The 23,568-nt window shown below is 55.8% G+C and overlaps 4 protein-coding genes across 6 annotated transcripts; 2 read left to right on the top strand and 2 right to left on the bottom strand.

The window, feature by feature from the left end:
• The first annotated feature begins 1,791 nt into the window (after nucleotides 1–1,791).
• Nucleotides 1,792–4,227, top strand: RPL29 (ribosomal protein L29). The gene is made up of 4 exons (XM_042929559.1): nucleotides 1,792–1,846; nucleotides 2,265–2,309; nucleotides 2,636–2,700; nucleotides 3,725–4,227. The coding sequence occupies exons 2-4, from the start codon at nucleotides 2,273–2,275 to the stop codon at nucleotides 4,106–4,108; spliced, it is 486 nt and encodes a 161-aa protein (XP_042785493.1). The 5' UTR covers nucleotides 1,792–1,846; nucleotides 2,265–2,272; the 3' UTR covers nucleotides 4,109–4,227.
• Nucleotides 4,228–4,634: 407 nt separating this feature from the next.
• On the bottom strand, nucleotides 4,635–11,484 carry ACY1 (aminoacylase 1). Of its 2 annotated transcripts, none has more exons than XM_042929552.1 (15): nucleotides 11,298–11,484; nucleotides 10,678–10,789; nucleotides 9,916–9,980; nucleotides 9,740–9,844; nucleotides 9,298–9,392; nucleotides 8,933–9,009; nucleotides 8,752–8,841; nucleotides 8,596–8,652; nucleotides 8,183–8,256; nucleotides 8,048–8,097; nucleotides 7,808–7,952; nucleotides 7,638–7,706; nucleotides 6,928–7,007; nucleotides 6,734–6,794; nucleotides 4,635–6,652 (listed from the first exon to the last, which is right to left on the bottom strand). In XM_042929552.1, exons 2-15 carry the CDS (start codon nucleotides 10,769–10,771, stop codon nucleotides 6,488–6,490), a joined length of 1,227 nt encoding a protein of 408 aa, XP_042785486.1. In that variant the 5' UTR covers nucleotides 10,772–10,789; nucleotides 11,298–11,484; the 3' UTR covers nucleotides 4,635–6,487. The 2 variants fall into 2 exon arrangements, with proteins under 2 accessions (XP_042785486.1, XP_042785485.1); XM_042929551.1 differs by having other exon boundaries at nucleotides 11,184–11,376.
• Nucleotides 11,485–12,938: 1,454 nt separating this feature from the next.
• On the bottom strand, nucleotides 12,939–17,819 carry ABHD14A (abhydrolase domain containing 14A). The gene is made up of 5 exons (XM_042929560.1): nucleotides 17,689–17,819; nucleotides 15,152–15,363; nucleotides 14,860–14,975; nucleotides 13,498–13,733; nucleotides 12,939–13,291 (listed from the first exon to the last, which is right to left on the bottom strand). Exons 1-5 carry the CDS (start codon nucleotides 17,770–17,772, stop codon nucleotides 13,109–13,111), a joined length of 831 nt encoding a protein of 276 aa, XP_042785494.1. The 5' UTR covers nucleotides 17,773–17,819; the 3' UTR covers nucleotides 12,939–13,108.
• A 395-nt stretch (nucleotides 17,820–18,214) lies between these two features.
• ABHD14B (abhydrolase domain containing 14B) lies at nucleotides 18,215–23,000 on the top strand. Of its 2 annotated transcripts, none has more exons than XM_042929562.1 (4): nucleotides 18,215–18,480; nucleotides 19,851–20,086; nucleotides 21,285–21,526; nucleotides 21,911–23,000. In XM_042929562.1, the coding sequence occupies exons 2-4, from the start codon at nucleotides 19,876–19,878 to the stop codon at nucleotides 22,088–22,090; spliced, it is 633 nt and encodes a 210-aa protein (XP_042785496.1). In that variant the 5' UTR covers nucleotides 18,215–18,480; nucleotides 19,851–19,875; the 3' UTR covers nucleotides 22,091–23,000. The 2 variants fall into 2 exon arrangements, with proteins under 2 accessions (XP_042785496.1, XP_042785495.1); XM_042929561.1 differs by lacking the exon at nucleotides 18,215–18,480 and adding an exon at nucleotides 18,726–18,939.
• Nucleotides 23,001–23,568: the final 568 nt, after the last annotated feature.

Here is a 23,568-nt window from a genome sequence, read left to right as displayed (position 1 = left end):
GGGAGGGAGAGGGAGAGGGAGAAAGAGAGATGGAGGTGAGGGAGGGGTGAAGAGGGGAGGGGAGGAAGGGAAGAAGGGAGGGAAGGATAAAGGGAGGGAGGGAGAGGGGAGGGGGGAGGGAGGAAGGAAGAAGGAGGGAACTATCCCTATACATAAGGCTGGCCCTACCATCGTACCTATTGAAAGGCATGGCAGGCAAGTGGCTCTAGGTCATGTTCCCTTTTGGCTCCTGAACAAGTCCCAGATCAATCAAAGCTCCCCACTCTTGTCACTGCTCCCCCTTTGACAGGCAGCTGCGATTTCACCCTGGGCCAATCCCTATAGCAGCTCCAATGTTAATGCATGGCCATCATCACCTGTCTTTGAATCTGCCTCCCCTGTCAGACTATGGCTCTCTGCTCACTGCTTGCTCTGCCACTGTTATAACAACCTGGCAAAACTAAGTCCCGAGCAGATGTCCACATCTTCCTTTCCCCCTTCACCCCCCAACTCTCTGCAATATGCTCCTGTCACTCCGTGAAACCACCTTGCCAAAGAACGTCCATTCAGCAGGTGTTTATTAAGTTCCTGTTCTACATCAAGTCCTATGTCAAGCAATGGGGAAGTAAAAGTGACCAAACCAGTCCTGAACTCATGGCACCTGTGCCAGTGGACACGTACACAAGTAAATATAGAACATAATTAGAGTCTGGAAAGTTCTATGAAGGAAGCAAAGAGAATGAGAGGACACAGAATAACTGAGGAGATGGAGTAGAGTGTATCTATTTTAGATAGGGTGGGCAGTCTTTGGGAGACCTCTCCAAGAAAGCACACCATCCAAAGAGCATAGTCCAGGGAGAAGGTAGTCCAGTCAGAGAGGATAATAAGTGCAAAGGCCTTGAAGTCAGAACAAGCATTTGTACTTGGCAGGAAAGGAAAAAAGCCCATGGGTTTGGAGAGAAGTGAATGATATGGAGAAGACTGCCAGGATTAGGGGAAGTAAAGAGTTTCTTTCCAAATGCAAGAGGAGGCCTTTGAAGACTTTCAATGACAAGGTCTGATTTGTGTCTTTAACCGTGCCCTCCGGTCCCACTGCTGCGTGGAGATGAACTGTGGAGGGGGAGAGGGGAAGAGGGAAAAGTTGTCAGGAGGAAACGCCCGACTCATTTTCGATGTCCCACAGGCGTATCACATTTAATGTATCCAAACAGAAACATCTGGATCACTGGCCTCCTCAAAGCAAAGCAATAAAAGCCCTGTCCCTCCCAACCTTCCCCACTTCTGTGAACAGTACCAGCATTCATCCAGACGTTCAAGCCAAAAATTTAGGGACCACCTGGCCTCCCTCTCCTCCCTCATCTTCTGCATCCCAAGTCCAGTCTACTGATCCACTCTTCCTCATACCGGCCGCCCTGGCTGGGTTCCAGGTTCCCCCACTCTCCAGTGGCACCACGGAGAAGACGGCACCAGCCGCCCCACACCTACCCCGCTTCACTTCTGCCCCCTACAGTCCATTCTCCGCACAGCAGCCAAGGTACTTTTAAAGAACACAAGTCTGTCACTCCTTTCCTAGCATGTATTCCTCAGGGTCTCCCTTCGTCTTCGGGACCTTTAATGAGAACTGGGCCCCAAGAGCCTAGTCCAGTTAGAATAAACGTGGGTAAAACCTGCAGGAAGCTGCGCGAGGCTCGTAGCGCCGCCTTCCCATCTGGCTTGTACCCTCCCAGGCTTCGGAACCTTTCTTCCCGGCGCTGGGGGAAGCTTTTCCGGAAGAACCTTCCGGCCCGGACGATCCTATTTCCCGTGCTGCACAGCGGCCTTCCTCTTTCTCTTCCGGTCCAAGGCGCTTCGGGAGCCGCGGGCTTTGGTGAGTTTTGGCCGCGCGGTATCCGGAGCCATCCGCGGCTCCCAGCCAGCTGCCGGGCGCTAACCCCGCGAAGGACAGGGAGACCGGCTGCGTGGCTGTGGGGAGCGGAGGGCGCGGGGCGCGCGTGGTGCTTGCGGGTTCTCAAGGAGTGGATGGGAGGGGGAGGACTCGGATTTGGGGTAGAGCGCAGCCTTGGGAGGGAGGGTTGGTTTCAGGGCACTGTTACCCGAGTTCGGGAGGCGGGGACCGGCGTCGGGTCGTGCTGAGTAAGTTGAGGCCGGTGGAGGCCGCAGATGCAAGGCAGGCATCTGTGTGCAGTTTCATTCCGGCTTCTGGCCCACGTCCTTCCACATCAAGGCGGCAGTGATAGGCCCAGCCCTGTGAGCCCCCGGGCCTGACCTCCACTCTCCTTTTCCAGGTGCAGATATGGCCAAGTCCAAGAACCACACCACGCACAACCAGTGTAAGTTCCCCTGGCCCAACCTCTTATCTCACACTTCAGACCCTGACAAGAACTAGGGATGCGGGGCAGGGCAAGGGGGCACATTTCTACTGTGGGCCTGGGGCTGATGTTGTTTTCAGTCACTGTTACCTTTGGGTTATAGTTGTAGAAGCCAGGCATCCGCTTGAGATACCCACAGTGCTTTGCGTTCAATGATAAGGGTTATTCCAGATCTCAAGAAGGCCTACTCTGGGAAGTAATGGTTTTTCCCAGGCTGGCCAGCTGTGATGTTGGGTGGTCTTACTAGAGCAAATCTCATTTGGTCTAATTCCTTTGCTTCCTCCCAGCACGGAAATGGCACAGAAATGGCATCAAGAAGCCCCGGTCACAAAGATACGAATCTCTTAAGGGGGTGAGTGTGTGTGCCGCATCACATACAAGTGTGTCTGTTTGGCCCCAGTTGCACCATCAGAGAGCCTTTCATGTATCTTTTTCTGGCTTCAGCATCTGCCTGAACACCGTTATGAACTGTCTCTTGTCTTACCTGGACTACCAAAGTCCACGGTTTCTCTATCCAGCCACCTTTTGCTTGGACTTGAAGTTCTGCCAAACCCATAAGAAACCTTTACTTGGCTTTTCCCAGCCCAGGTCGTAACTCCCTGGTCAACTGTAACCTGCCTCCTGAGGGTAGTTTGACCATCCCCATTGCTTATCCAGAGCACTTGAAGGGAGGGAATGGCTTTATCTTTGTGTACTGCGCACTTTGTGAGAATCTTCCATTCTTCCAGTCACATGACCTTGATCTGACCCAGTGCTGAGCTTGAGGGTCAGCTTTCCTTCCTGTGCCAAGGAGTTCCAAGAATTGGCTGAGAAGGCTGAGGCTACAGGGTCTAAGCAAGAGAACAGGGTCCTGTCTCTTCCCTGTGCCCTTGATCTCTGATCTGTGGAATGAATCTTTGAATTTCACAGCTTCAGTTTCCCCATCTTGATTTCTTTTTCAGCCTTCTTTGCCATGAATCTGTTGTACCAGGTGTGGTGTTTAACTGACACTTTCCTTAAAAGAGGTGGGGATGGCCCTGAGGGGTTTCAGGAAAACTGAGCTGACGCCCTGCAACCCTGGCAGAAGGGGCAGCCTTCATTTGTTCTTTCCTTCTGCACTTGATTTGAGCTCTATTGGGCTCTGGGCATGTAGCCCGGAAAATGTGGTGTGTGTGGAGCATTAGGGTGGAGTGTTGGCTTTTGGGGTTGTAGTACGCGTTTCTCTTCAGGTGATTTGTGAGGGGTGTATATTTCAGCATTTAAGTTTGACTGTCTACCTCCCCAGTAGGCCTTGGCTGGAGCCCAGCAATCTCGATACAGCTGTGGAGAGGGCCACAACAGGTGACTTGGGGCCCACGTGCTGCACTTACAGTGTCTGCTTTTTTTTTGCCTTCCAGGTAGACCCCAAGTTCCTGAGGAACATGCGCTTTGCCAAGAAGCACAACAAGAAGGGCCTGAAGAAGATGCAGGCCAACAACGCCAAGGCCATGAGTGCACGTGCCGAGGCTATCAAGGCCCTTGTCAAGCCCAAGGAGGTCAAGCCCAAGATCCCAAAGGGTGGCAGCCGCAAGCTCAATCGACTTGCCTACATCGCTCACCCCAAGCTCGGGAAACGTGCTCGTGCCCGCATTGCCAAGGGTCTCAGGCTCTGCCGGCCAAAGGCCAAGGCCAAGGCTCAATCCAAGGCCCAGGCTGCAGCTGCAACTCCTGCTCTAGCTCCTGCTGCGGCTCAGGCTCAGGCTCCCAAAGGTGCCCAGGCCCCCACAAAGGCACCAGTGTAGAGCCTTCCATCTGCCAGTGTGAGGGTAGAAGGACTGGTGTGACCCCTGGGCTTCTATCTGCATGGGGCTGGTGTCCTCCTGTGCTATTTGTACAAATAAACCTGCGGCAGGATCTGTCAGTTGGCCTGTGTCTGTGATCCAGGAACTAGGGTTGGAGTGGGGTTGGTACCTCCATTTTTTGCTTTCTCTCGGTGGTAGGGTATGGGTGGGAGTCAGGGGAAATGGGGTTCTGGAGTGTAGGAAGGGGACCTGGTAAAAGAAATGGTGGTGGGCCTTAGGGAGGCTGGAGCACATAGCCTGCTGGACTGGGTAGGCTGGTGAGGAAAGTAATCACAAATATCCTGATCTTTGAATTTACCCAGGAGATAAAGGACCCTGCTGAATTCTGCACTCTGGCCTGAGCCATTCCACACTTAAGCTGTTCCTAGTGTACATGGCCAGCATCCACTATTCCGGGTTGTTCTGGTCCCCCCAACCCAGGGCAGTGGTGGCACTGTCTTCCTAGTGCAACTGCGCCAGACCCTGCTGTGCACCCTGGATCAGCTGCTTTATTTGCAAAGTCTTCGTCCTTAGGGGAGTCAATGAAGCAAGTGGTATAGTGGTCATTGGTATTTGGGGGCTTCCTATAGAAGGTGCCAAGCATATCACTGTTCCTGGTCACCCAGTCCTCAAAACTCACTTTTCAGTATGGTGATCATGTAATTTGTGAACCAGCCTTGGGCACTTGTCTCAAGGATTTCACTTCCTTACTCTGGGGTACTAGGTACAACCCATGATAAATGGTCTCCCTTCTGAGGTAGGTATTACTATTCTTTTTGTTTTACAGGGAAGGAAATTTGTTCCGAGATGATGGAGCTAGGCTGGGATGGAAGTGGCATTGGGACCCAGGCAGCCCATGCTGGACCCCAGAAAGTTTGCTTGGCCAGCCAAGGCTGGGCTGCTAGCTCATGACTGTCATCCTGGCATGCTCTGGATGGCCAACTGCCCCATTACCAGGGGGTGTCAGATAGGTGGGGTCTTGAAAGGGACCAAAAGCAGGTTTTATGTCCTGAAGGTAGCTTGGCCCAGCCTGAGGTTACCAGGTCATGTGGCTTCCACTAAGGCCTGTGCTCTAATCCCCAAGAGAGGGGGCATAAAGACTCCTTTGCCCAGTCATCCTGCTACAGTCTGAAGGGGGAGGCCAGACCCCAGGTCAGGGGCTTCAACTAGGCTTACTGAACATCACAACCAGCTTGCTGCACTCAGCTTTTGCATGGAGCCTCCCTTGTGTAGAAGCACAGGTCCCCAGTTCTTGAGTCTCAATTCTTTGTGGACTCCCATTACCTGCAAGCTATGCAGTCCTGGACAGGGTATTCTAGCAGAGCTTCTAAAGGGGTTCCAGTGAAACCTGCATCCAGGGGCTGCTGTGAGGGTTCAAAGATAACAAAGTCCTGGCTCCTGTCAGAACTCCAGGTGCAGGGATTACTACCATGGGGACTAAGCCTGCAGGCCACAGAACCAGGCTGTGGACTTCCCTCTGGCCACTGTCAGCACTTAAAAGCCCAGCCATACCTGTCCCACCCAGTTCCTGTGGAGGCCAGAACAGGACTAGATCGGATAAGCTAGAGGAACAGGCTCAACTCTCGGGGCCACAGTGACTTCTTGGTACTGCCTAGAGTCCTAGCAGTGCTGACAGACTGAAGCCCCCATTCGTGGGCCGCTCTGCACACACTGATCCTTCCCTACACAGGGTGCTGGGGACCCTAAAGTCAACTAACCAGGTCTACCAAGGCTCCTACCCCTCTGTGACTCAAGCTCCCAACACCAGAGCAGGCGCCACACCTGTCATCCCTAGGGTCTGGCAAATGCGAGCAAGTCTTGACTTGCTCGTTATCTGCCTGCCCCGACATCTGGCAGGGCCCACCTGGCCTCCAGTTCTAGTTCTATCTCAGGATCCCAAGTGTGTTTCCAGAAAGCCAGGAATGTTTCCCTGAGATCTTTGTCTTAGTTTCCCTCTCAACGAGGATGGTATCCCCGACCTTAAAAGTCAGATATAGGTATAGTGACCATTGAGAACAAGAATTATGGTCCTTTGATGCCAGACAGGGCTGGGTGGTACTGAATGAGCATGCCGTGTCGAGGGGCACAAGAGCAGCATAGGGTGCTAGAGACATATCCAGAGCCAGGCTCAGTTTCCTCATCTGTGAACTGGGGGTGATAACAGCATGTCCACAAATAAAATGACAGAATCCCTGCTTCATGAACATCCTTGCTCTTAGTACTTCAGAACTGGCCCCTGTCCGCACACAGACTTTATTGTGGGGCAGGGGGGCAGAGGGGTAGACCACTTAACACTGGTCAGGATGGACACTCCGGGGTAGAGGTTGGGGAGCCTGGGACTCAGCTCTCACTGGGCAGGGCAGGCACGCTGGCCAGAGCAGGCAGCAACCGTGTGTATATGTCAACCCCACGGAGGAACACAGCCTCATGCAGACGCTCATCGTGGTCATGCAGCAGCACGGGTGTGCAGTTCATGGGTGAGAAGCCCAGAGCTGGGACCCCCACCTGCAGGGGGCAAGGAGAAGCTGTTAGGAGGAAGGCCAGGATCCAGGCCCACCCACTGCTCATCCATTGCATGAGGCTCACCGCACGGAGATAACGGCTATCGGTGGCAGCTGGGAAGATCTCCGGCTCCAGAGTGAGGTTCCTGCCGAGGTAAGAGCCTGGTGAATGGGGAGGCAGTGAGGGGAGAGGGCAAGGGAAGGATTGAAGGGACAAGGAAGGTGGAAGGGAGGTAGGGGAAGGACAGAGGAAAGGGAAAGGCTAGCCAGTACGCTCACATGTCCTTGAAGACCCCACTGAATGCTGCCCACCAGGGATCTGAGTCATTAGTAGATGTCACTCGGGACTCTGTCCACTTCTGGGGGGAGGGGAAGGAAGGCAAGATCAGGACAGGGCCCGGACATCTTGCCCTATTCTTCATAGGGTGGGCTGTGCCTGCCACAGGCACACATCCAACCCCCACTCCCCACCCTGGCCTCAATCCACCTATTCAGATGCCCAGCTGGCCAGTCCAGCCACAGGTCTGGGACCTTGCCCTGCTCTCCATCTTCTTACTTCCTGTCCATCCTTCATATCCTAGGCCAAGTGGCCCTTCCTCAGGATGGCTCTCCCAGACCTCTCAGACTGGCCGAATACTCATTGTGGGTTCTCAGAGTGTGGGGTCCCACCCTTTCCTGAACCACATGTGTTCATACTTATGTAAAAGTAATATTATACAAATGTCTAATTCAGGTCTATTCTTTTTTTCGTGCTGTAAGGACTAGAAGGCCATGAACTGTGCCTAATTTTACTCCTATGCTATGCTCAGCACCCAACAGTGGCCTCCATGACTAATGCTTGTTGGTGAATAAAAGGTGTCTCTCATAGCTAAGGCAATGTCTAGATATATGCAGGCACACCAAGCGCACACTCCCACTGTGACCCACACTCAGCCAGCCCAGTGTCCCCTGTGCCCACGGCTCCCGGACCATGGGTCCCCAGCCGATACCTGAATAAACTCGAAGGTGACTCCCTCGCCGGCTGCCTGGCACCAGCCCTGCAGCTGCTCCTCGAAAGCCTATGAGAAGGGAGATGAGCTGACCTCTCGGGCTCTCCCTGAGCCTCCAAGATAGGTTTGAGGACCCGGCTCCCTCCTCCAAACCCAGGTAGAGGTGGCACCTTCAGGTCTACATCCGGTGCCACACGGAAGTCAAAACTGGCGCTCATAGTAGCAGGTACCACATTGCAGGCCACGCCCCCCTCTAGCTTAGTCAGGTTCACAGAAGTCACAGCCCCCTCCTTCAGGTGCGGGTTTGACTGCAGCCTGCGGTGGGAGACAGGGCAGGGGCAGCAGGGGGAACCTCCTTTCTCTCCTGCACAGATGCTCAGACCCCCACCCTCTTTCCCAGGCTGCCTTACCTCTGCCTCTCCTTCTCCCGGAAAGCCAGGATTGAGCTCACGACCTTGTGCTAGGAGAGTGTGAGATCGGATGTGAGAGTGGCCCTGGGATAGAGCCTTGGGAATTCCCAAACTCCCTCCCTGTGTGCCACGCACCAGCTTCTCTGCTGCTGTGTCCTCAATGAAGCGTGAACCGTGACCCGGCTTCCCGATGCTCGTGACCCGCACCCCTGGGAAAAATGAGTGAGAAGTGGGTGTCTTAAGCATGGGTAGGGCTGAAAAAGTATCAGCCCTGGGGTGGACCCAGGTCTTCCCCTCATTCCAAGCTCCTCTGGCAGGGCTGTCCCCCACAGAATGCACAGTGTAGAGCTGGCTTCTGCCCATGGCAGGGGTTTACCCTAAGAAGCTCAGGAAGGAGAAGCCCAAGTAGGAAGGGTCTGGGAGGCAGAGGCTCTGGGTTCAAGGCCTACTCAGGTCCAAACCTGCTGCATGACCCTGGGCAGGCCCCTGCCCCTCTGGCCCAGCACCCCATCTGCACAGTGACACCCTCCTGCCGAACCCATACTCACACCAGGGGCTCCGCTCACTATAAAAGACAGTGAAGGCATCGGCGGGGTTGGCCAAGCCTGGGGAGGAAAAGGGGATTCAGAGGGTGGAGTGGCCCAGCCCCCACTAGCAGATTCCCTATCCCCTACTGGCCACTCAGGGGCCTGCCACCCGCTCACCCTCATCGAGGGCAAAGCCAGCCCTAAGAGCCTGGAACTCGGGCCGCTGCACAAACAGCTCCATGCCTTGGTGACCCCCAACCTCCTCATCTGCAAAAGCAACAAGGACATGAGATGAGGGAGCCACCCTCACCAACATATCCTCCTCCCTTGAAAGTGTCCCTCCCCGAGCCACTCCTACCTGGCACAAAGGTCATGTGGATGGTTCTGGGGAAATGGTGGCCCTCAGCCTTCAGCCTCCTCACAGCCTCCAGGTACCTGAGGGGCAATGACAGGAGGTAAGCCAGGTGTTGAGGGAGCCACCAGATGCTTGGGTGGGCAGGCTGGAGCCCTGGGCCCTGGGCCCTACTCTGCTGCAATCTGGTAGGGGGACTCTGGGAAATCCCTGTCCCTCAGTCTCCCTATCCATGTAATGGTGGTAATTCCTGTCCAAGGTAAGAGGTCAAGATGTTCCTTGGCCTTGAGTTTCTCCAATCACACCCCAGGTCCTGTGTCAATTCAATGGGCCAGTGACATTGGAGGGGACAGGGAATGGAGGACACTCACTGGATGCTGACACACTTCATGTCCTGCGTGCCCCTGGCATAGATGTAGCCCTCGGCATCCTTGAAGGCCTCAAAGGGGTCATGACTCCAGTGTTCCTGGGGTGGAGATGAGAAGAAGGACCCAAGCCCCAAATTTAATCTATTCTGCTCAACTGTGGCCCTGTCCTGGAAGCCCATAGTAGAGTTGGGGTGTCAAGTGGGGTGGTGAAGGGGATAGAAGAGGGCAGCTGATTGCCATCCCTCAACTCTGTTCCCACCATCACCCCCCCACTGTGGGCACAGAATGGACCACTGGACAAAAGCTGCTTGAACAGAGTAACGCCCTATGAGATCAGGAGTCAGTTTTAGGACCAGCCCAGTAGGATCCCTGGGGTCCAAGAGAAGGTCTACATCATCTTCGCGTGCCTCAAAGCCTACACCACTCCCCCCGTCCCCACACATACCTTGAAGACAGGCACCACATCCGTGTGGGAGTTGAGTAAAAGGGAGGAGAGTCTGGGGTTGGTGCCTGGCCACGTCAGCACGGTCACCACACGGCCTGGTGCCACCTGGAGAGGACCAGGAGGTGAGGAGATGCCCCAGGGCCAGATCCCCTCCCCATGCAGGGCCCCAAGCTCACCTCTACTTTCTGACAGCTCAGGCCCAGCTGGTGGGCTCTCTTCTCAAGGAAGGCCACGGCAGCCCCTGGGGACACAGAGAGTCTTGGGGTTGCTTCTGCCTACCTACACTTCCCACCGATCCAGGCAAAGCTGGGGTGCATTCAGAGAGGGGAGCCCATTCGAAATGGGCTGCTGCCTCCTCAGTGCAATTCCACATCCCTCAGGGACACCTGCATTTCTGTCTCCAACGAAGAAGATATTTTTGGCCAGTCAGGGACCCTTTGTGGAAGGTCAAGTGGGAAGTCCACAGTTAGAAACAGGAGTGATTGCTATCTTCCTTAGAAATAGGAAAACTGTGGTACAGAGACATGAGATTCACCTAATGTCTCCCAGCTGGTAAATACAGGGCAGGGGTTTGGACCCATGTCCACAATTTCCAGCCACCAAGCTTGATTCCCTAAGGGCTGTGGCCTTTGTCCTGCCCCAGTAGGCTTCTGGAGCGTCTTTCTTTGTGGCTGTCTGGTCTCCCCTCCCTGACCTCAAACACTGGGCAGTGAGGTGAAGTTGTTCCTTAACTAGCCACCAGGAGTAACTTCTGGTGCAGCACAGTCTGAAGGGGGCGGCTGAGCAGTCTGTTGGTCTGGGGAATGGCTAGAGGCATTGAGGCGCCATTTGGGGCAGCAGAGTGGGGCTCAGCTGGGTGACAGGGGTTGGAGTCTGGTATAGAGCACAGTCCCCGCCCCGGAGCCCCACCGCAGGCCCTGGAACCACCGCGTTCTCACCGTAGTCGGGTTCCGGCTGGACGGTGCGGATGCGCAGGTACTGACGGAAGAGTGTCACGGACGGGTGCTCGCCCTCGAGACCCTCGCTGGCCATGGCGCTGCGCGGGGTGAGCTGGGGGCAAAGCGAGTGGCTACCTACCCCTCCCGTCTGGGGCCCAGTGGACTCCATCTGCACACAGGCCCTCCCCAGGGCGGTTCCTCCAACGTCCCACAGGGAGAACACACCCCGTTTTGGAGCCCCCATTCTGTTTCAGGAGCCGTGCTGGCCGCTTTCGACACACGCCCATTTGAATCCGCCAAAAAGCCCCATGAAGTTGTGCCTCTGAATGCCCACTTTACAGAGGAGAAAGCTGAGGCTGAGAGGTTCGGGGACAGCTAGAGAATAGCTGAGCCAGGTTTGATCCCAGGCATTGACTCCCCCAGCCCTTCCCAAATCATTCTCCCAATTGCCCGGATTTTATCCCATGGAACCCCAGATCGCTCTACTCCTCTCCGGGGCCCCCCACCTCGCTGTCTGCCGGTCTTGGGCCCGCGGTTGCCTCTCAGCGCCCGCTCCGGACTGTGCCCAGGGCTCAGGGTCCTGCGAGGTCGCGGGCTCAGAACCGCCCGGGTCTGCCTACCACGTGCCCGGACCGGGTCGCGGGGCGGGGCCGAAGACTGCGAGTAAGGGCCGTCCCAGTCTCTAGGGCCGCGTCGGCGCGGGAGTCTCCGCCCGCCCCTGGTTCCAGCCTCCGCTCCGATTACCGGATTCCTCTCGGGGGCAGCCTCCGCCGCCACCTGCTACGCCCCGCGGCTGACTGCTGGCCCCCGCTGGCCCCGCCCCCGCCCCCACAGGCCCCACCCCGCCAGGCCCCGCCCCCGGGCCTAGAAGCGAGCTCCGGATGGTCCCGCCTCCAGAGGGCTCTATCTCCCACAACTTCCACATGGGGACAGAAGCGAGGTGGGTAGACACTGACACACGAAGTGTCTGCCCCTCCGGCGCCCCTTACTCTTGGGGTACAGAGCTGCAAAGTCCTGCCAGAGCTGGCTCCTGCCTGCTCCCCGACCCCCTCCCGTGCGTCTCCGACTTCTCCCCCATTCCGTGTCTCAGCTCCTCAGGGAGGGCTTCCCTGACTGCCTCAGCCCCTATGTGGAGAGGTTATTGGTCAATATCTGTTTTTTCATACTGTATAAGCTCCAGGAGGCCGGTCCGTGTACCCGCAGATCCGTGTACCTGGTAGGGCACTGAGCCTATGCCTGGACAAAGTGTCAGGAAAGGATAAATGGACAGAGGGGCACATATGTGACTGCCTGTGAGATCGTGCGAATGTGCAGCTGTGTGGGCAAATCTAACAGTGTGCATCAGTGTGTGTGACCGTGTGTGTGACAATACGAGTGTGAGGTGGTGGTTGGGTGTGGTAGCATCTGTGTGACAGAGAATGTCATGGTGGGAGGATGAAACTGAGGCTGCGTGACAGCGGGAGAGGTGGGGAAACTGCACAAAAGCATACATGTGACATACTGTTGGCTGACCCTGTGCCAGGCTTCCTGGCTCTTCTGCAGCCACCGGAGAGGGAGGATAAAGAGGCACAGGTGTCGTACTGGCCACCCCCAGACTGCACACAGTTGTAGCTGCCCACTTGTGCCCCCAGTTGGCCTTTGTACCCTTAGGCAGTTCTGAAGTCAGCTTGGGGAGGGGCAGGGTTGAAGACTTCAGCCTCCTGGCTCAGAGGAGGCAGGCCAGGAGGGTAGGGTAGGGGTCCATCCCAACGCTCCCAGGGTTTCAGTCTGGTCTGCTTACATACCCAGGAGCAAGCAGTCTCGGTAGTTCACCACCAATGCTATGTTAATTGTTAAACCACATTCCCCACCTCCAGCCCTACACATCCTGCTCCCTTAGGCCATAGGTCCTGCATTCCTGACTCACTCAGTTCAAATGCCAGATCCTGGATTTCCCACCAATCCCAGTGGGCACGCAGCAGTAATACCCCCTCGCCCTGACCCCCTCCAGCTCCGTGTGGCCAAGTACCTCACTTACCCAGACTGATTCAATCCTAAAAACAAATTTTGAGTTAGGTATTAACATCATGCCCATTTTACAGATGAGGAAATTGAGTCACAGAGTGGTAAGGGCAGCCAGCTAGGAAGTAGCCCATGTTCTTAGTCTTCCCAGGCTGCTGAAACCTCCCTCCAGCTCCCAGCCCCAAAGCAGTTCCAGACTTGCCTCCCACTCCCACCCCACCTGCTGTAATACCAGGAAACAGGACCTGTCACTCCCCAGGCATGACAAAAATGCTCTTTTTTATTGTGCCTGTGAGATGAAATGAGAGGTCCTGACTGGGTCTGGCCCTCTGACCTCCACCCTCCAATCCCAGGGGCTGCCTCCCTGGTGAGGTGCTGGTCCAGACTCTCCAAGCTCAGGCCAGGCCTCGGGCCTGGCCAGTGGGTGACCTCAAGGCAGGTGGTCAAGGAAGGCAAGGAGGACAAGGTGGAAGTCTTGAGGCTTGTGGAGGTAGCAGGCGTGGCCTGCATCACGCAGCTTCACCACGGAGTGGTTGGGCAGGTGACGGAGCTGCCGCAGTGACTCCCGAGCCAGGATGCGGTCCAGCTCCCCATACAGGATGAGAGTCGGGGTCTGCAGGGCAAGGCAAGGGCTTGTGATCCTGGAGCCTGATGGGAACTGACCCTCTAGCCACCTCCTTAGGAAATCTTTCCCAAACACCCCATCTCCTTCTATCCAGATGAGGCCGTGTGTCCTCCAAGTGAGACCTGAGTCCTTTCCTGCCATGACTCAAGCCAGGGATAGCAAGCCAGGACCTTTGGAAACCCTCCTCCTAGTACCTTCACGGCCCAGAATTGTTCCTGGGTGTAATTCTGGGTGGAGGCGGGTGCGATGGGCACGAATCCACGCAGCTGGTGGTGGCCTTGGATCAAAAAGGGCAGGGCATAACGGCCACTCAGAGAGGGGCTCACCAACACGGCATTCCGCACCTCCAGGTCTTGAAGCACTCGCTCCAGCAGCTCTGCCCGCCCTGCCTCTGTGCTTGCCTCCTTGGAAGGTGCTGAGTTCCCAAAACCTGGGAACAGCAGGAGGCACCAGCTGAGGGAGGCTGGAAAGGAACTCAGGACTTCCTGCCCACCACAGTGGGGGAAAGAGCAGTGGTGCGTGGCAATGCTAGCCCAAACTTCCCAGAAGCTACTTTTTATAATGTGATAGGTCTGCTAGAAAAGCATTTTTAATTCATTACATTGGCAAAACCAAGAAGATTGATAATACGCAGTGTTGGGAAAGATGAGGAGAAATGGGCACATTCATAAATGACGGATGGGAGGATAAATCCATATAGCATTTTTGGAAGGTAAGGTAGTATTTGTCAAAATTTTTTTAAATGCGTATCTTTTGACCCATCAATGTCCTTGGTAGCTACCCTACAGAAATTATTGCCTCTGTGCTCAGAGACATGTCCAAAGTTGCTTCAGCTTCATTTCTCAAGCATTTCAATTTACACTGAAAACTCTAAATCAACCTACATATCCACCAGTAGAGGAATGGGCAGATAAAATGTGTCCATGCCTCCAATGGCACATAGTACACATACAGATGACTGGCATGCCCTATGAGACATGGTACCGGAGGAGAAAACCAAACTGTGGATAGATTTGCTAAGCAGACAGGACACCAGTCACGGTCCTAACCTCACCACACAATCCTGCAGCACCACATTTTTCTATATATGGAAACGCCCAAAGGGAGTCAGGCACCCCCAAACTGCTGGGAGAGAAATGTGGCATGGGTCTCTGAGGGCATCACTCTTGTTGGATTTTTTAAAGACAAGAATAATAGCATAAACCATGTGCATAACTAAAAAAACCAAAAAGCTACCTAGTTTGTCATAAAAGTACAGTGAGGTCTCTCCATGCAATGGCTTGTAAAGTGAGTCATGTTTCTATTTGCTCTGTGACATGCAACAATCCACATTCTAGTTTTCAAGGTAGAGAATAAAAATACAGGCCCTTTAGTATGGCCATCTTGTCTTGCGACCTGCCACCGTTTGTCCAGACACTGGGATCCAAATGCCAACCCCCCCCCTCAAGCCATACCGTAAGGCTTTTCTACCCCCCTGACTCCCCACTCTGGGAAACTGCCCCCTTGTACCTGCTGGATGTTGTCGCTTCCCTAGACCCCGGAGTGGTGGCTCTCACCTGGGAGGTCAAGGGCCACGGCCCGGTAGCCCCTCTGCGCCAGCAGCTGCAGTGTGCCCAGCTGCTCCCACGTGTGGGAGTTAAAGGCCTTTCCATGGAGCAGCACCACCTCCACCCTGTGGGCACACAGGGGAGTGTGTGTCCTAGGGGTCTGAGAGTGGCCCGCCATTCTTTCTTTTAGGCTTCTCCCACTGCCCTCCCAGGCCCTGAGCACCCTGAGTTGAGCTGGCGTCCCACACAGGGACTCCCCTTGGACCTAATCCTTCCACTGTACCCTGGGGTCAGCACCCACCTGCGTGCCCGGTGGAGTGGGAGCACCTCGCGGTAAAAGATGGGGGAGTTGCCAGGGGTGAGACCAGCCAGGATTGTGACATTGGGGCCTCCCCAGAGCCAGGAGGTCTGCTCAGGGGGGCCTGGCAGCCCCACGTACAGTAGCAGCATGAGCAGCAGGCCCAGGCCCAGCAGGGCTACCTGGGACCGGCTCATGGAGGTCTGTACCACAGTCTGGAGGAGAGGAGAGGAAGAAGAGGCTGACGCTGCGCCTCCACCAGGCCCCCGGGACCCCATCCCCAAACCCCACCCAGAAGCCCCCAGCAGAGGAAGAGCTCAGCCCTTGCCCTTTCTCCTGCTCTGGGCAGGGATCTGACAATCATACTCAACTCCTCCACATGCTGGCGCAAGGGCTCAGATACCCTGCAGTGTGAGAAGGGGCATCTGAGATGTCTCCCGATACACAGCATGCTCAGTGACCATCACCACTGTGCCAGCTGAAACCACTTCCATTCATCGGGTGCTGATGACAACCAGATCCTGTGTTTGGCCCTTCACATGCAAGGGCTCATGAATCCACACAAGAACGAACACTGGGGAGCAGATATGATTATGGTTCTCTTGCAGATGAGGAAACAGGCCCAGAGAGGTAAATTCTCTTGCCCAAAATGCAGAGTAGCAAGTAGGGGAGCTGGGATTTGAATCCGGGGCTGGGCTGCTAACCACCAAGCCACACTCCGTTTGCCAAGGAAGAAACCATGGGGCTGAGAGGTGAGGGATGAACTGGAGCCTTGCTGGTGGACAGAGTAGTGAGAGTCATCAAAAGTGAAGGACTATGTGTAAAGCTACATCCCACTGACAGCATGTTTGAAATGGTCCTTTTTTTTCCTTTTTAATCACATTGCATAGAATAGTGCTTAAATCAGAATGTGTTTTTTTGCAGTTGATGGGAATATTTAACACTCTACCTCAGCTGATATTAAGTGGGAGGAGGGCTCCTGGAGAATATCTGGGATGGGGGAAGTGCTGAGGCATGAGGGGTATGGGGCAAGGGAGGAGCATGGTACACCTAGAAATGGAAAAGGCGGCATGGAGGTTGGAGAGATGAATGCTTCCCCGACCCCAGCTTCAGGACCTCAGTCTGAGTCCTCTGACTATCCAGAGCACAGACTCCAGGACCCAGGACCCAGACAGAACAGTTAGCCCTGGCTTCAAGACTCTGTTTGCCACTTCCTGGCTGTGTGTCTTCAGTCTGTCAGTAAAATGGGGGGAAAGGATAACCTTGCATCAGCCCTTTCAAATTTCCTGTGATATTTCAATAAGACAGTGGACCTGATCCAGGGATGTTCTGTCACCATTTCTTGGGCCTAGGATGAGTATACCTGCCTTATTCCGATTGCAGCGAACACATCTTTATTGAGTGCCAACTGGGTGCTGGCCCTCGCTAGGAGCTGGAAACCCATCTTGAGCCCCACCCTCCTCTCCTGGGAGCTTTGGGGATATTTCCCAAGCCCCCACCTCCAGGCTCCCAGTCCCGTGGTGGGTGGGCAGTGGCAGCCCCTCTGGTGCTGACGGAGAGCCAGGAGCTGAGGAGAGGAAGAGGGCGCTCCTCTCTTCCTTCTGACCACGAAGAGCAACCTCCCACTTGGCATTAGCCTATGTTCCCACCAGTGGGAGAATCTGTGCTGTACCTTTCCCTGCAGGCGCCCAGCACCTTACCCTTTGGGGGTAGGGAGAGTCAGGACTTTGGCCGTTGCCTTGGCAACCCAGGCAGCTAGTGCACTAGACCATGATAGTGGACAGCTAGCAAGCAACTGGCTGCAGGCAACTACAGATACGGTGTGTGGGGACGGGGAAGCTTTACTCAAGTTAGGTCCTTGACATACGTGTCAACAATGACACACAGGTGTACACATGTGCGCACAAACATCGAGTCCTGCTCCCACATGCTTTTCTTTTGCACAAGCTATTCCCCGCACGTACAGGCAGACATGCCTGGCCTGTGAACAATTGATCCCTTGAAATACATACCCTCAAAATCAGGCATACAGTCAGCCATCAGGAAGGCAGGTGGACATACAGACACACGCTTTCAAAACCATGCAGACCCTCACATTTCCAGCACACAGTCATTCACACAATCCTAAAACTCATTCACACAATCCTAAAACTACACATGCATACAAGAAACACACATGCATATGACAGACATACCCTCAGAAATACACTCACAGGGAGATACACACACTCAAAATCACATGTACGCAGAAATGCACACAGTTGACATACACAAACACAAGCGGACAGACTGATCCCCAACCCTCCGCTATGTATGCATGTAGAAACAGACACACACATCGACACACACGTACATTCAGACCCCTAAGAACACACGCACACAAGCGCGTGCGTGCACACACAACACACCAACACACACACTCACTGCCCCAGCTCCTGCCACTCCCGCAGGACTCTGCCCGAGGACTCTGGGGGCAAGGGGCGGAGCCAGGATGGCCCGTCCCGGGCACCCTGCTGGCTTCACTCCCCGGGGACACTCACCCGACCGACCGGGATGACCGGGCCGGACACCCCAGAGCGGGCCCCGCCCACGCGGAACCAGCAGCCAAACAGCGCCGCAACCATTGCGCTGCCTCGGCGGCTCCGCAGGCTGCTGCTGGCACTAGTCGGCGGAAAGCGTGGCCAAGGAGGCGCGCTTGCGCAGTCCGCAGTCGCAGCACCTCCCCCCACCCCTGCCTCCTGCCCCACCCCCGCCTCCCAACCCAGATGGAGGGGGAGTCCAGGCGGCCCCTGAAAGCACACAGGCCTCGTCCCCGTCCCGTCCAGATTTTCCGGATTGCTTCCATCCCGAGGGCCAGGGGAGAGCCACCAGCTTCTTCCACCAGACCATCTCTATCGTGGGTCAGTCCCTGGTCTGCACAACGGGGTTAAGGATAAGGGTTGTCTTAAGGACCACAAAGGACCGGTCAGGCCTTAGCTCAGTGTCTGGCGAGGAGTCCCTTGCCTTGTAAATGTCAGATATTATTGTTACTTGGTAGCTCCAGGTCTCAGCCCAACTGCTTCCCCAACCCCTACGGATACACATGCTCACGCGCTTGGTCACAGCCCAGGGCAGCCTCTCGCTCCTTCACGGCTCTTTATAGCACCCATCCTGGTGGGCAATGTGTGACCAACGTGTGGTCTGCCCCGGGCTCAGGACAGGTCCCAGGCTTGGCGGCCAGGCCTGGCACAGGGAAGCGGCGCTGAGCATGCAGGACTCACTCTGTTATCGACACCCTGCTAAAAAGGCAACATCACACCCATTCTACAGGCCAGGAGGCTCAGCGACGATAGGTAAATGACCAACGCCACCTGGCTGGACTTTGTCAGTACCTCGCACTCAAAGCTGTCGGGTTTCACTGCATGTCAGGCGCACAACTCTGGGCCTGGGCAGTCAAGGCCCCAGGGATGAGTGGGTTGGGGACAAGGCGGGGAGGAGCAGCAGGGATGAGACTCCATGAACCTCAAGCCGCACCATGTGCATCTGGGGCAGGTTGCTGGGAGCCGCACCTAGCCGGGTACTTGGAACACATGGGGCCGAGGGGCTCTGGGAAACTGAGGCCGCTGCGACAAGAAAGATAGGTCTAACGGCACCGACAGGCCTGCGACGTCTTGTGGCCACAAGAGGGCGCCCCGTAGCACGGCCTGGTCCCCGCCCTCGGCCAGGCCAATTCCCGGTTTCCCTGCCCCGGGCCTCAGTCGCAGCCAGCACTCGCCTGCTTCTTGTCTGCGCGAGCCTACGCAGCTCCTCAGGTACCGGCCCTGCACCCCCGACCCTCTCTTCCGCTATCCAGTGAGGGCCCACCCCTACTACCCCAAGTTCTTCCCCTTCCCCTTCTCGGCTCCCCAGGTTCCCTCCTCGGGTCTGCCCCCACCCTTCCGCGTGCGCCTTACCGGGCCCTGCGAGCCAGAACCGAGGTCCGCGGAGGGGACAGAGAGAGCCGCTGCAGCGCCGTTGACCGTGCCCCCTGACCACGGCGTCAGAGCGTTGGCCCCCAGCGGGAAGCGCGCTGGGCACTCCTCGTCCCTTGCAGGCCGGAACTCCAATGCCTTTCCCGGCTCTGCTCCAGCTTCCGCCTCCGGAAAATGGGTTTTTAACTCCATCCCCGACCCCCTCTGGCCTGTGGTGCCAACCTACAGCCTGTAACAGTGCCTTGAAGAGGAAGAGGTCGATAAGCAAAACAGCACCTTACTGTTGATTGAGCACTTACTATGCTCCCTATGTGTTAGGAACGATGTCCAGCGTTTTACATGCCTGAGCTCATTTAATCTCATCACCTACCTATGAGCTGAACACTATTGTATTATCCCTATTTGTAGAAAAGTATAATAACAGTGAGGACAATAATTGTAATGGGAGCCCCATGTATTGCGTTCTAAGGGCAGGCACCCTCATCTGTCAATTCTTTTTTTTTTCTTAACTCATTAATTCTTGAGGTAGGCTTTATTGTTCCTTATTTCAGAAGAGGAAATTGAGGCCCAGGGCCACACAATTGAGTGGGAGAGGCATAAAAACACTATGTCTGCCTCCCCCCCAAAGCATGTTCCTAGAGTTCTGGTAGCTTCCTGGAGGCCTTCTTGCTGCTTCTTGAGGGACCCCTTCTCTCTCTGTGGTAGCCTGGGCAGGGTGTTTTGTGGCTCATCAGTCTGGCCTTGAACCACAGGTGCTTCACCAGTGCAGCAGCCAGTATGGCGGGTGTGGAGCAGCACGAGGGCACCATCCAGGTGCAGGGCCAGAGCCTCTTCTTCCGAGAAGCTCGGCCAGGCGGTGGACAGGCTGCCTGCTTCTCAGTTCTGCTGTTGCATGGTATCCGCTTCTCCTCTGAGACCTGGCAGAACCTGGGCACACTGCACAGTCTGGCTCAGGCTGGCTACCGGGCTGTGGCCGTCGACCTGCCAGGTATTTCTGGGGCGGGCTCCTGGACAGGGGTTGTGGGGGCCTCACTGGGGGCTGGGGGACTTGGGAGGACCTGGCCAGGCTGGGCCCCAAGCTCCACAGGGCACGATGTACACTGTGGGGCCTTCCACTGTCTCTAGTCTCCATCCGGATGTGGTCTGGACACTGTCCAGATCCTTCTAACTGTGTTGTCCTGGGGCAGTGTCTCAGTATCTCTGAGCCTCTGTTTCCTTATGTATAACGGGAGATATATTCATTTTGAGGGTTGGCTCTAGTGAGAATGGACTGAGGTTATGTGAATAGTGGCCAGTACCTGACACCCAGTAATTGGTGCTCAGCCAATTGGAAGTAAAATCTTTTGGTGGAGCGATAACCATAGGGTCTGTTGGAAGTCCTGCCTAGTAAGACTGAATCTTCTGACACATTTGGGGGTGGGGCAGACCCTGGAGGGTGGCTAAGCCATGTACAAAGCCCTAAACTGAGTTCTGGAGTAGGCAGGGACAGCCCCAGACTGGCAGTCATAACCTAGACATGGTGCCATGTGAAGGGGCAGCATAGCTGACCTGTTCCCCTCACAGGCATGGCTGCCATGTTTTCAGTGCCCAGGTGTGGGCCTCTAGGCCCAGATGGAATTGGTTCAGACAGTGGGTTGGGCTGATCTTCCAGGTGAAGGTCTTGAGCTAATCTTTGTGGGAAAGGTACGACTAATTGGAGGGGAGGTCCATGTGCAGAGCCAGCTCCTCAGTCACTGTCCGTTCTGCCAGCCCTGGGATGGGTGTCTCTTAACCAGTTAACTCACTTAATTTTCACAACAATCTGAAACGACAGATACTTTTGTTCTCTCCTTTAACACACGGGGAAACTGAGCAGCCGAGAGAGGGTTGAGGAGGCTTTCCCAAGGTCACATAGATAGTAAGTGGAAGACTGAGACTTGGACCCAGCTGGGTTGGACTTCAGAGCCTGATCCTTTCCAGGACCACTCTACTGCTGGGAGAGATGGGCACAGATATCGAGGGAAATGCCTCATGCTTGCCACAGATAATGGTAGATCTAGGCTGCTGTAGGAATAAGCTTGGGTACGCTGTGTGCTGCAGGAACCTGGCTCAGAAAGATCCACCTAGGAGGACTTCCTGGAGGAAGGGACTGTCTCTTCCACTTCCCGATTCATGCCTTTGTCTTTCTCACACCTGAATCCCTGCAGGTCTGGGGCGCTCCAAGGAAGCAGCAGCCCCTGCCCCTATTGGAGAGCTGGTCCCCAGCAGCTTCCTGGCAGCTGTGGTAGATGCCTTGGACCTGGGTCCCCCAGTTGTGATCAGCCCGTCGTTGAGTGGCATGTACTCCCTGCCCTTCCTGACGGCCCCTGGCTCCCAGCTCCGGGGCTACGTGCCAGTGGCCCCTATCTGCACTGACAAAATCAATGCTTCCGACTATGCCAGTGTGAAGGTACCCCTGTGTGGGAGGCTGAGATGCCCCTGCCACGAGCAAGGAAGGGTCCATCCTGGGGCCTTTCCTTACCTGGGGGCAGGGTAACCAAGGGGTGTCTTCTGGGAGGAGCTACATGACCAAACTCCACCCTTTTGGTTTACTTAGCAGATTACCGTGCCTTGGCCTGTGTTAATCTGTATGCTGGGGCAGACAACATCCATGCCTCTATCCGCCTGGAGCTGGGGCTTCTTCTACCACCCACTGGGCCAGCTTGTCTCTCCCCCTTATTTGGGGTGACCCCAGGGAGAGACTGAAGTGATTGTGGGGCTAGAGCTGACTTCTAGGAGGCTGGGGCCGGTGTGTCAGGTCCCTGTTTACTCTGTCTCCCTTTCCTTTCTCTAGACCTCAACACTTATTGTATATGGAGACCAGGACCCCATGGGTCTGACCAGCTTTGAGCACCTGAAGCATCTGCCCAACCACCGTGTGTTGGTCATGGAGGGGGCAGGGCACCCCTGTTACCTTGACAAACCTGGGGAGTGGCACACAGGGCTGCTGGATTTCCTGCAGGGGCTAGCATGAAACCCAGCCCTGCTGATGGGGGTGGCTGCTGGTCTGCCTTGGGCTCTGTCTCCTTCCTCCTGCCATGGGTCCCTGCGCATCATGTACATGCAACAGGTGTGTCTCTATCTGGTTTCTTGTCTTTGGGGTCTATCTTTTCCTCTTCCTCTTTCTCTTGCAGTGACAGACTTTGGAGGTGAAAGGAAAGAAGGAAAGCCCCAGGAATCAAGAGACATAATCTGGTGGAGGGTAATCCATTAGATGGGCTTCTCCTATAGGCTTTCCTGTTTGCTTGCACCCCTTTTTCTGCCCTGTTCAGCCTCCCCATCCTGCCTCCAGCTTCTCTCTTTGGCTGTCCTGTGGGGCACTCACATCCCCTACCCCTGCCTCTTAGACCACACATACATCCAGATACATCCATGACCACATGCATGCTTACACATTTAGAGCCATCTATATTCCCAGATATGACCCTTCACCTGGGAGCAACTGCATAGGTACAGGCAACTCTGGGCTGACATGCACATTGTCACCTGCAGCTTTGCCCTGCATGCACTCACACACATGCATTCTTGTGCCTCCACACATGCCCCCTCCCAACCATGCAGCACCCACTGTCCAGGAAGGTGGGGACCCAATAGGCCAGCCCTAGCAGGAGGCCCTCTGCCAAGCTTAGGGGTAGCCAGCCCTGAACTTCATTCACCCACAGGTTGCAGCAGGCCCCCGACCAGAACTGCCCCCCAAAAGGTGACATCTTTTCGACCCTCAGATCTCCCTGCCCTCCCCTCCTCTCTTTCTGGGTGCTCCACACCTCCCCAGGTTATTAGGCCTGCATCTGCTCAGCCAAGCTTGTTTCCTGCTCTGAGGTTTGGGGGTTGGGGAGACGGAGAGTGGAGAGTGGAGGTCGGTGAAATAAAGTGATGCAATTAGACCCCGCAGGCTTTCGCTGTCTCCAGAGCGCCGCCCCTCCCCCGTCCCTGGGGACAGCCACTGTGGGCCCCTCCCCCACCCTGGCGGGACCAGATGGTCCCCCTGCCCTTTGTCCACCCGGCCAGATGGAGGGGAAGGGAGATTGGATTCCCCTCCCCACCCACACACACCCAGGTGCCAAGAGACTCAGCTGTGGGGGGAGGTGGAGGTCAGTGGGACCAGGCTGAGCCGATTACGAAGGAGAGGGGGAGGTAGATCTGCTCCCCAGGGGGTGCGGTGGGGGAAGGAGAGGGCTTGGGGGACCGTCCAACTCCTCCCATTCCCTAGCAGAGTACTCTACTGCGTCGCGGCCCTTGCGACCCTAGTCCCCAGAAGGAATTCTGGGGGTAGCTTTGGGAGAATGGCGGGGCGGGCTGCACGGGATCACACCGCTCTCAGGCCCCTCCTCCAGCTGGCCCGGTAACTTGTCCCGGGTGGACAAGGGCCGGGCCTCGCGGAAGCTGTGGGTGGTTGAAGGGCGCGGGTCTTGGTGGGCGAGAGCCCCGCGCGGGGTTGCGGGGATGGAAGGC

This window comes from Panthera leo, chromosome A2 (genome assembly GCF_018350215.1).
Source record: "Panthera leo isolate Ple1 chromosome A2, P.leo_Ple1_pat1.1, whole genome shotgun sequence".
In the NCBI taxonomy this organism is placed as follows: Eukaryota; Metazoa; Chordata; class Mammalia; order Carnivora; family Felidae; genus Panthera; species Panthera leo.
This window is presented reverse-complemented; position numbering and strand designations above follow the sequence as displayed.